Source organism: Gavialis gangeticus, unplaced genomic scaffold (assembly GCF_001723915.1).
Source record: "Gavialis gangeticus isolate Ggan-Ray unplaced genomic scaffold, GavGan_comp1, whole genome shotgun sequence".
NCBI classification, from domain to species: domain Eukaryota; kingdom Metazoa; phylum Chordata; order Crocodylia; family Gavialidae; genus Gavialis; species Gavialis gangeticus.
The window spans coordinates 42,338,848-42,350,288 of record NW_017729008.1 but is presented as its reverse complement, the minus strand read 5'-3'; the positions used below and the strand labels follow the sequence as shown (position 1 = coordinate 42,350,288).

The 11,441-nt window shown below is 51.3% G+C and overlaps 2 protein-coding genes across 2 annotated transcripts in view; both read right to left on the bottom strand.

Annotated features, from left to right (window-relative positions):
• Positions 1–11,441, bottom strand: part of COPG2 (coatomer protein complex subunit gamma 2) — a 770,521-nt gene that overhangs the window by 188,719 nt on the left and 570,361 nt on the right. The gene's annotated exons all lie outside the window — the stretch shown is intronic.
• Positions 5,860–11,441, bottom strand: part of FBXO18 (F-box protein, helicase, 18) — a 49,157-nt gene continuing 43,575 nt past the window's right edge. Inside the window, exons 18-21 of the mRNA XM_019509638.1 lie at positions 10,385–10,510; positions 9,723–9,829; positions 8,718–8,849; positions 5,860–7,266 (exon numbers count right to left, since the gene is read on the bottom strand). Of these exons, the coding sequence (XP_019365183.1) occupies positions 7,096–7,266; positions 8,718–8,849; positions 9,723–9,829; positions 10,385–10,510 (536 nt within the window). The 3' untranslated portion in view covers positions 5,860–7,095. The remainder of the gene's footprint in view (positions 7,267–8,717; positions 8,850–9,722; positions 9,830–10,384; positions 10,511–11,441) is intronic.

Sequence of the window (11,441 nt, the reverse complement as noted above, 5' to 3'; positions counted from 1 at the left end):
ATCAGCAAATTTGAGCAGGTGCTTTTTACCCCCTTGTCCAAGTCACTGATGAAGATGTTGAACAGTGCGGGCCCGAGGACCGAGCCCTGGGGGACCCCACTGCCCACATCCCTCCAGGTCGACAATGACCCGTCCACCACCGCTCTCTGGGTGCGGCCTCCAGCCAGTTGGCGACACATCTGACTGTGTGGGTGTCGACACCACAGCCCCCAGTTTCTTAATGAGAACGGGGTGAGGAACAGTGTCAAAGGCCTTCCGAAAGTCCAGGAAGACGATGGCCACTGCTACCTCTGCATTTAAGGATTTGGTGACCTAGTCGTAAAGGCCACCAGGTTGGTCTGACAGGACCTGCCGCTGATGAACCCGTGTTGGTTGCCCCTAAGCATAACCTCCCCCACTGGCCCCTCGTGGACATGCGCCAGGATAACTCTCTCAAAAAGCTTGCCCAGGATGGAGGTAAGACTGACTGGCCTATAGTTCCCCGGGTCCTCCTTCCTCCCCTTTTTTGAAGATGGGAACCACGCTGGCCCTTTTCCAGTCCTCTGGCACCACACCAGAGCGCTACGAGTGCTTGTACAGCCATGCCAGGGTCCTGCAATGACCTCTGCTAATTCCCTCAGCGCTCGGGGGTGAGATCGTCCGGACCAGCTAGGTAACTCATTGCTATCTTGTTTGTGACACCGGTTTTATAAGACAGAGTAGGGATAGTGCCAGAGCACAGAGCTTGGAGCCAGGAAAAAGCTCTTTTAGCCAGATATGCAGTGATCTAAGAGAAGAAAATTTCTGCACCTCCAACTCCTCCCTACCATGGCACGGAAATAAGAAACGTCATTAGGATCTGGTGAAGTTTTGGTTTTTCTTTCAAAGCCACAAGGGCACGTGGAGACCACAGACACAATGTTGTAGCATTCATAGCAAACAAGTGGCTCAAGGAAGGAGCAGCTCTGTCTGGCTTTGTTTCCTTGCTTGCCCTGAGCGTGCAGCAGTGTTGTGTACAGAGCCGACCCTCAGATCCAAAGTAAATCCCAAGTGCAGAACCAAATCCAGTTAAAACAGACTTATTGTATCAATTGGCCAGAAATGACGTGTGTCCAATTCTCCCCATGCCCCAATTTTCCTCCTTTAGCAACGTATGAGATGCTCCACGCATCCATCTGCCCCAGAGTCCCATGGCCAAGAGCAGATGCTAAGGGCATGTAGGGCCTGGCCAACCTCATCGGTCCCATGCTCCCCTTCCCTTACAGCTCTTTAGAGCAACAGGAGAACAAGTCATGAAACTCTTGTGGAAGTTGCTCTTCTGGCCTCAAAAGGAAGCCCTGTAGGCCTTAATTCTCCACCCATAAAATAGACACAAGGCCCTCATGCAAATCCATTAAGATGGAGGCGCACACAGAGCAGAAAAAGGGACCAGAAATGATCCGATATTCCTAGGTTGCACCTTGCATCTCCAGACACTCAACATCCCTTTCAACCCTGTTTTATAGACAACCTGGCTCTGGACCAGAGGCTGGCCCTCCATTAATGCTAAACCAGAACAAGAACCCAGGAGTTCCTGAATTGCACTTCAATGTTCAGCACCTTCCCCCCTCCAATATATGTGACCCAAACACTAGGAGCACCTGTAAGAACAGCAAACATTGGGAGTGGGGGGGGAAAAAAAAAAGCAAACACTGCTGATGAGCTGTTTCACAAAGAAATGTAATGTTAATGATTTCTTCCGCGTCATTTCAGGCACACCACACCCAGGCAAAGAATGGCGTTCACCCCACATTCACCTTCACGCCTGGGAAGGGTTCAGAGCCGACTCCAGGGAAGTTTGTGATGGGAGAAGGCGACAGAGGGCCCAGTGCCAGCGGATGGAAACCACAGGGATGGGGTACATCAGGCAGAGCAGGTCTCAGGTTTCATGGGACGGTGCTTGCCAGTTGAATTCCACCTACTGGGCCTATTATTCAGGCACTGTTACAAATGCCGCAAGCACCAGCTTTGAGAAGCTGCCTGTGGGCCCCCAACTGGTAAAGCACTGGTCTACCCATCCAAAGGTTCAATCCCTGCCTCTGGCAGGCTTTACTTCTGCATTGCCCTTCCCTGTTGTTTCTCATGTCCTCTTTACCATTAAACCTCTCGTATCCTTCTTTACCATTCAACAAGCCCAGATCCCGGTGCTGAACATACCTGCTGGCCCCCGCACATGCACAAGGACCCTTTTACCGTGCCTTCAAGCCAGAGGAAAGGATGACTGGTTTTGCAGGAGTGCCGAGAGGGTTCCTGCAAAGATAGTGCTGCACAAACCCATAGCAAGAAACAGCCTCTGCTCCAAAAAAGCTCATTGTCAAGACAAGACGCAGCAAGTGTGGAAGAGAAAGGTAGGTGGGGTGGGGTGACTTCCCACAGCCACGTAGGAAAGGGTTGGAGCCGGGAGTGGCACCCAGGTCTCCAGATGCCTGGTCCAACCATGAGGGCTACAGCCCTCTTGAAGCAATACCGTTCAAAGGGGACGTTCGTACTTAAACATGCTCTTGCCCTAGGCTGCTGTGAATGCATGAGATGCCCCACAGGCCCACCTAGCCCAGCACCCGGCCTCGCACAAAACCCCTCTGCTAGGATTTTGGCTGCACTTCTCCCTGCACCTCTCCTTTTATGCACTCCCCATCCCTGGCCCCACCAAGTCCTGGGACCTCCTGGTCAATCTCCTCCTGGCTCTGGCCGAACTTGCCATCAATCCAAGGAGGAGGCTCTGGCTGGAGGGGAACCCTAGTGACTGCCGGGCCTCTTTCTATCACTCCTTCGCTCGTGTGTCCGGGTAGTTTCACTGGGTGGCATCCACCGGCTCCATGAAGTCAGCTGAGGGGCAGTGGTTTGCTTGGCATTGCTCTTGGGAACACTCATTAACCTGTGACACATGCTCTCATCCTTGTTTTCTCTTTAGTTGTCCCAGGTAATTAGTTACTTTATCTCTAGCAGTCTCCCTGATCAGGAAGTCTTCAAGGTCCCTTTAGCAGGCTTCTGCTCACATTTCTCTGGGCATAACAAATTGGCCTGTCACCCATGAGGGCAGAGAGCAAGTGCTACGAGGTGAGAGTATATATGCAAGTATAGATGATTTCCAAAGAGTTTGTTTTCCAAATCTCCTAAGCGCTGACCATAGGAGTGCGCCGCAAAGGGTGGCACGTGGACAAACGCAGGCTGAATTGGCTGCCGCTCCCTTGCTTCAGTTTGTGGACATTAAAAGTCCACCCGTGTCCCCATTGATGTATTACAGTACAACCTGCGTACTTCGTGGGGTTTGGTTCCTTCCCCCCGATCCTCCCGACAATGCTAAGGGTTCATGAAGTATCCTGGGACATTCAAAGCCCCTGCAAACAGCTCTGCAGGATGGCTGAGGTCTGGGCAGCTGGGCACTGCTTCTCCAACCACCCAGGACTGCTGATGAGGGAGCTGGGCCCTTGGAAGTGAAAGTTTCAGGAAAAATCAAGCAGCTAACTCTTCAACGGACATCATTTCTGCCAGGCTCAGAAATACAGCCCAGAGTCTACCAGGTCTCTCTCTCCCCATCATAAGGCGTTGCTCAAAGTCAAAGGCAGGGAGCTCTCATACTTCCACCTGGGGGTGAAGGGGGATCATTTAAATGCTTCCAGCAAAAACAGGCAAGGATCCCCTGAAGAACTGTGCCCAAAAACTTGTCCAGCATCACCTCCAACTATATGGCTGGTCCAATAGAAGGTACTGCCAAAAAAATCCTCTCTCTCTCATTATTCCAGGACTCCCCCACCTACTTGCCAACCCACCAAGATGCGCATTTGCTCTGTAATGTTTGTCATCTACTGCTGCCATCTAGCGACCGGCTCTCTCTCTACACTGCAGTTTGAGCCCAAGTTCTTTCTTTTAAGCTCATTTAGAAATTAAATGCAGGCTTACAGTACTCCAGGACAGGGCTAGGTCAGTCCTCACAGCTCACCTGTACTGAACACCAAGTCTCTCAAGTGGCTACCCCCTGTACAATTCACGTGGGACCTTTCCTTCTGAAGGATCTCAACCCCTTGGCAGAGGCAGCCAAATAGCGTAAGAGCTGCACACAGCAAACTCATCATCCCATGGCAGCATCCTACCACAGGAAGTAACAGTGGTTAGATCAACACCCAGCGCTACTGTGCTGTCCTATGGACTCACATGGGACAGATTATCTTGGACCACAAAAGCCACACGGGGATTTTAAGCGGCACAATGCAGTCACTCGCATTTGGATTTGACCTCTGATGAAGGGCAGGGGACCCACGTCCTTCTTGAAATGGGGCGCCCGAAACCGGGCACAGGACTCCAGGGGAGGCCTCGCCAGTGCTGAACAGAGCAGAAGAGTCGCCTCCCTTGATCTGCAAGTGACCCTCCTCTCAATACAACCCAGGATGCTACTGGCTTTTTTTGCAACAAGAACACATCGTTGGCTCACATTCATTTGAGAGGCTGAGGGAACTGGTCTTATTTAGCCTGCAGAAGAGAAGACCGAGGGGGGATTTAATAGCAGCCTTCAACTCCCTGCAGGGGGGCTGCAAAGAGGATGGAGCTGGACTGGTCTCAGTGGGGGCAGACGACAGGACAAAGAGCAATGGGCTCAGGTTGCAAGAGACGTTGAGGTTGGATATTAGGAAGGATTTTCTCACTAGGAGGGTGGTGACGCAGTGGAACAGGCTACCCAGAGAGGTGGTGGCATCTCCATCCTTGGAGGTTTTTAAAGGTCCAGATTGACAAAGCCTTGGCTGGGATGATGTAGCTGGGGCTGGTCCTGCTTGGAGCAGGGGTTGGACTAGATGTGACCTCCTGAGGTCCCTTCAACCCTCACTGCCTATGATCCTGTTCAATTATGGTCCACTGTAACCCCCCAGCCCTTCCCTGCAGTGCTGCAGCCTGGCCACTCATTCCCCAGTCTGGATTTGTGCATGCAGTTATTCTGGTCCAAGTGCAGGATTTGGCACTTGTGCTTGTTGAATTTTGCCTTTTTTTGGAAGGCGAGAGACAGGGAGCAGATCTCTAAACTATCCAGGTCATTCTAGATCCTTGCTCCACTTTTCAGACTGTCTGCAACTCTACCCAACTCGATGTCATCCACAAATTTGCTAAGCTCAATACCATCGTCCAAACTCATTAAAGAAGATGCCAAACAATACCGGACCCAGGACAGACGCCTAGGGAATCCCATTTGATACCTCCCCTCCAGTTAGATACTGAGCCACTGATGACTAGTCTTTGAATGTGTTAATCCAACCAAGGATTATTGAGGGATTGATCTGAATTACATTACACTTACGTACAGGAAATGTCATTTGAGATTAAAGACACCTGCCACGGGCACGAGGCGCTATTATGGGCTGCTGCCAAAGGGAAATAAATTCCTTTGATGCAGAGACCGCATTCAGAAATTGCTGTCATAAATACTGTCAGATGCTTTGATGTTCTGGCAATTCAGGGACAAAGTCTGGTGTGTCCCGTAGAGCGATTTCCCTGTCTCCCTTCTCCAAAGGGAGAAAACCAGCATTTAGAAAAGAGCCGTTCAACTGGACGAGGGGTTAAATTGCAGGGGTTATCACCCCCCTTCGCTACTGCCCAATGCTGAATTTAGGGTCTTTGGCTGCTACTGGTGAAAAGGGAGGGTGAACAGCGGCAGCCTTCACCCCCTGGGCTCCAGACCTGCGCCAATACAGCAGCTTTGCCGGCTGTGCCAACAAACTGCTACCCGACTTCGACAAGCTCCACAGCGCGGATCCAGTCAGCTGGACGGCCGTGGGTTATGGCAGCAGGCACGCGCCGTGGCATTGTCTCTAATGGAAGCAGCACCAAAGCACACAGAAATCCAGACCATGCTTCCTCTGGCAGAAATGTACTGTTTAATACAAAATAAAAACCGGTCACTGCAACAGATTTGCTCACAGCTTAAAAACACTCCAGGTCTGCCCTGCCATCTTCCCCTCGGGGCCTAATTCGAGGATTTGATTTGGTTTGGAGAGATGGATCACCCAGAGGACAGGAGGGAACAGGGAGCACCGCAGGGACAGGGTAGTGTCCTGTCCAACACGGGAGCAGGGAACACCACACAACTGCCACCAAATATTAACGATGATATTCTTGATGGAGCAAGTTCATCCAGAGCCGTCCCACTGTGCAGCCCCCGAGAGCTTAATGTGCAGCCTCCAGGACCTGCTCCTTCCTTGAGCTTCCCCTGCCTGCAGGATGGGGGGGCCTGACCTGCAGGGCTGAGGGAGCCTTTGGCTGGAGGGCTCAGGGGATTTGGGTACCTCCTGGAGCATCCACACTGGTGTGGTACAGTGGGAGTCACCTGGCTACATGGGGCTGGAGAGGGGAATGTGGCCACAGGGGAGCAGGGGAGGGGGAGCTCATGGCTTGTGGGACTCGTGGCATGTCAGCAGCCCATGTGATGCAACAGGGGCAGGGTTGCACGGCTGCGTGTGGCTGGGGGTCCTGCAGGCCCCAGCCCCTCTGAAGTCTGACAGCCTTGCATTTATCTGTGCAACTCCTCTGGTCTCTACCCAGAGACAGAAGAGAGATGAGCCTTATAAAATATGAATTCGGCTTTCCTTAGCAATGAAAACCCCTCCAACGTTTTTCCCCCCTTCACTTTCCATTTTCTCGGGTTTTCTTTGATGCCCAGAATTCATCAAGTCAGGGCTTAGATAGTAGGGACAAAAGCCTGGGCAATCACCCCCAGGCAGGCCCCCGAATGTCCTGTACTGATGGCAGCCTGCCACAATCACAGGCAACGTTTCAGACATGAAGCTCATGAAAGGGACCTGTTTGATTCCAAGTGCATCTTGTGCTGCGCAAGGGATGCAGAACTGCTGCAGCGAGACATAACACAGGGGCTCCTGGGATGCGTCGCTACTGGTGTCCTTAAGAAAAGAGCAGGAGCAAGGTCCCTCCACAACAGAGGGGTGACTCGAGTCTTATTCATATAGTGCCCACCTTGCTTCTGATCCCTCTCTGAATGAGCTTCTCCACAGACAGCACTGCCCGGATCTCCAGTGACACTGGTAAGATGGCAGACGGGCTAACTTATGGGTATTCTCCAAGCAGCCCTGACCAGGGTCAAAACAGCTCATACAGGACAGCAATATGCCGTGGAACATCAATCACTTCCATTGCAACATCCATGGCCTGCACGATACTGGGGGAAACGGTCAGCAGTGTGAAGGGGCCGAGACGCTGCCGCACGCACGAGTGGCACAGGAAGCCCCCTGGGTCTTGTGTGCCATTGCTCTGTGTGGGAGAGGGGGGAAAAAAGGACAAAGAAATGTTACAAGGGACAGGACTGGAGACGCGCAGAGTCCCTTCCTCCTCCTATGCACTAGGCCAACATGTGCATGCGACTCCCCTCCGCTCACAGAAACAGGAGCTGGTTCCTTGCTGCTGGAGTAGCCCATGCGAGCCACGTTCTGTCAGCTACATCTTGCCAAAGAAACCCTGTTTAAAAGCTCCCCCTCCAAAATAGTGTGATTTCAATCTGTGATAAAAGGAGGGCTAGAAAGGTGCTAGGGACTGCTACCTACTTCTGCACTTGCATGGTTCCTGTGTCAGGAATGCCCAAACTGCAAACCTCACAAATGCACTTACTGAGCATGTTCCCCCTCAGCAAGGGAAGGAAGTCAAATGATTTGTGTCTTGCAGGTGGAAGCAGGGGCCCAGCTAGTATCTGGTTTGGGGCCAAAATCAAGGTGAGGATCTGACTCGTCCAAAATCCCGAGCCACCAGTCCTGCGGCCCAGTATCATCTCATTGTTTCCTTGGGCTCCCATGACTCTGTACCATCTATAGACTATATGATTTTAGGGAGCAAGGACCTTCTTTTTATGTCCTAAGGATGTACAGCGCCTAGCACAACTGGGAGCTGGTCCATAACTGGGGCTCCTGGGTGCCGGGATAATGCAAACAATAAAACATGGAAACACAAGAGCTGGGAGCCAAATCCAGAATGCTTGAGCGCCGGAGCGCCAAGATGATGCTTTGGAGACGATAAACTCTCCCCCGTCACCCATTCGACACTAGCTGAGTTCGGCAGGGACCAAGATTGCTCTGTGCATCACCGAATGACTGGTGAAATGAGGTGGTACCAGGAGACGGGTGTCTACATGACAGAAGGCAGCCACAACTGCCACCGACAAAAACACTTACTGTCTTGGCGGAGCAATCAGAAAGGGTTACAAAGACTGAAACATCCCTCAGAAGCTTAGTGGGTGGTTTGCCTGGACCAGACTGAGTCACAGAAGTGGGAGAAGACAGCCCCAGCACCTGCCTGTTCTATGACTACCCAAAACTTGTGTCCTACTGGGGTATATGCAGCTGTCCACACTGCGGTATACATAGCTAAAAGGCTGAGACGGCTGGGATCTCCTGAGTGTATATTAACAACACTTTATAGAAGCAGGACATTGACTGCTGTGGTTCCCCTGCTTTACCTTCAACAGGTTCAGGTGCAATGTCTTGTGTGTGGGTTGACAGTAGTTTTAGGAAGAGTTTAGATGATGGATTTGTCCAGGATGGTTTGGACAGGTCTGATCCTGCCTCAGGCAGGGGTTGGACTAGATGTGACCTCTGGAGATCCCTTCCAGCCCCACTTCTCTATGACTCGATGATCTCCAGGGCTGCCCATCTGGCACCCAGGTCCCCAAACACGATTTACAAAGCAGAAAGGAGAGAAGGAACGAGACTCACATAAGTTAACGGCTGTTTCTTCATGGTGAGGAAGGATTCGGCAGGCACGCTGTTGTTGCACTGTGGCACTGAGCACTTCACAGGCCCATCCTTTAAAATCTCACTGGTGAGTTCTGCCCGCAACAAGTACTCCTGGAAAAAGAGGAAGGAGGCGGCATTCAGGGAGCTTGGGCCACCAAAACACTAACACAGACTGAGGGGCAGACAGAAGAAGGTGTGCACGTGCCTGGCTCTCTCAAGTGTATTTTAACAAAGTACTTCTATCCATGCAGTGGCAAGATAACAGCACCACCCTCATGCCCCTGCTTTACCTGTGCCAGGTTAAAGGGGGTTTGTGATGTTTTGGGCAGCCATGTGCAAGGGTTTGTTCCTGAAGTTAAGGGTACGGTAGACAGACACTTGTTTAGGATAGGTTATCCAGGAACGACCTTGCTTTGAGTAGGGGGCTGGACTAGTTGACTTTGGGAGCTGCATTTTAGCTCTACTTTCCTGTAATCCTATGTTGACAATTCACCAATATCCCACTTCCCCAGCTGTAAGCTGCAGCACCCACAGGTCACAAAATCAGAGGAAAGCAGGGCTGGAAGGGACCTCACAAGATCATCTAGTGCCTTACTCAAGGCAGGATCATCCCCGACTCCACCATCCTAGACAAGCGTCTGTCCAACCTGCTCTTGAAAAAGTCTACCCACAACTTCTGTACGCAGCCTCTTCCGATGCTCGACTGCCCTCATGGTCAGAAAGTTCCTCCTCATCTCCAACCTAAATCTGCTCTGCTGCAGCTTGACGCCCATTGCTCCTAGTCCTGTCTTCTGTGGTCACAGAGAAAAGCCCAGCTCCATCCTCTCTATAACTGCCTTTCACATATTTGAATACTGTTATCAAATCCCCACTCCATCTTCTCTTCATCAAACTAAATCCGAGTTCTTTCAGCTTTTCCTCTTAAATCTGGTTTCCCAGGCCTGTAAGGGCCAAGGACACATTGCCAGACCAAACTGAACTTACCCCAGCCAAAGTCAAAACGTATTCTAGGGACTTTGTCATTAACAGGCACGTTTTGGCCCGGGTCACCGCAACGTAGAGCAAGTTCCATTCATCTTCAGCATATACAGCTAGGCAGGGATTAAAGAAAGGAAGACGGGGGTAAATATATAAGTATTTTAAGGGAACTGCTTGCTGAAGCCGCAATTTCTTTGATGTTGCAGCTTGTTCTATCAACTGCTATTGGAGGAAGTTGAAGATCTAACTGGATAAGCCTTAGCTGCGTCATGACTGATTATTTCTGCGACTAAGACAGCTGGATAGCCCCCTTCCATGGGGTTGTTACGCAGCCAGGACGGGACTTGTCTGTGATGTCAATGAGTGTCACACAGGTTGAAGATGTCCTTTCCTTGGGGCAATTGTTTCTGTCATTCCTGGTGGCTTTACACAGGGACGATGCACACGTGCCAAGTGGAGAATGTGCTCTCAAAAGTTTTAAGCCGTCTCCCATAGACAGGGTTTAACCTGAATAACCATGCTGATGGTCAGAAAAAGCCAGGTGCGGCCAGTGACAACCTTGAGGTCTGTTGTAGAGTCTGTTCCCAAAAAGTAGTAGCTGCTGGTGGGGCGGGAGGGAGGAGACATGCATTGCTTTTCTTGAGAGACAAGAACAGGCTCTCCCTTACCAGGACTAAATTGAGGCAGCCTCTGGAGATTGTGTTTTGCACAAGGGACTTTCACAAAATCTTCTGCAACCAGCACTGTATCGAACTCCAGGCCCTTGGCTTGGTGCACGGTGCCAATCAGGTAATCTAGAACAGAGAAACAAGGGGAGGGAGAGCAATGAGTCAGTCGGCATTGCTATAGCTGGAACTTACTGCATCGTAACTTGGTTACCTTGCTCTCTGTTTTCTTCTCCATCTGCCTGTACGAATCACAGACAACGAGGGTTGGAAGGGACCTCAGGTCACACCTAGTCCAACCCCCTGCTCAAAGCAGGACCAGCCCCAACTACATCATCCCAGCCAGGGCTTTGTCTAGTTGGGTCTTCAAAACCTCCAAGGATGGAGACTCCACCACCTCTCTGGGGAGCCTGTTCCACTGCTTTACCACCCTCCTAGTGAGGAAGTTTTTCCTAATATCCAACCTAAACCTCTCTTGCTGCAACATGAGCCCATTGCTCCTTGCTGTCATCTGCCCCCACTGAGAACAGTCCAGCTCCATCCTCTTTACAGCCCCCCTGCAGGCTGCTATTGAATCCCCCCTCAGTCTTCTCGTCTCCAGATTAAATAAGCCCAGTTCCCTCAGCCTCTCCTCACCAGTCATGTCCCCCAGTCCCCAAATCATTTCTGTTGCCCTCCACTGGACTCTCTCCAATTTGTCCACATCCTTTTTGCAGTGGAGAGGCCAAAACTGGGCACAGGACTCCAGATGTGGCCTCACCAGTGCTGAATAAAAGGGGAAGGATCACTTCCCTTGATCTACTAGCAACACTCCTACCAGTGCAGCCAGGATTCTGTTAGCCTTCTTGGCAACAAGGGCACACTGCTGGTTCAAATCAGCTATCCTCAAAGCCCAGATCACAGCTCCCAGTCCGACAGCCCATTAAAAAAGGTCTGGGGTCAGCAGAAGGCCCAGCTACCTCGCTGGTACCCAAGGCTGAATGTCAAGAAGAAACGCTCTGAAGCAGCTATTGTTTGTTTCGCCATGCAGTGTGCTGGGTGAGTCTGAGCAAGGCACTTT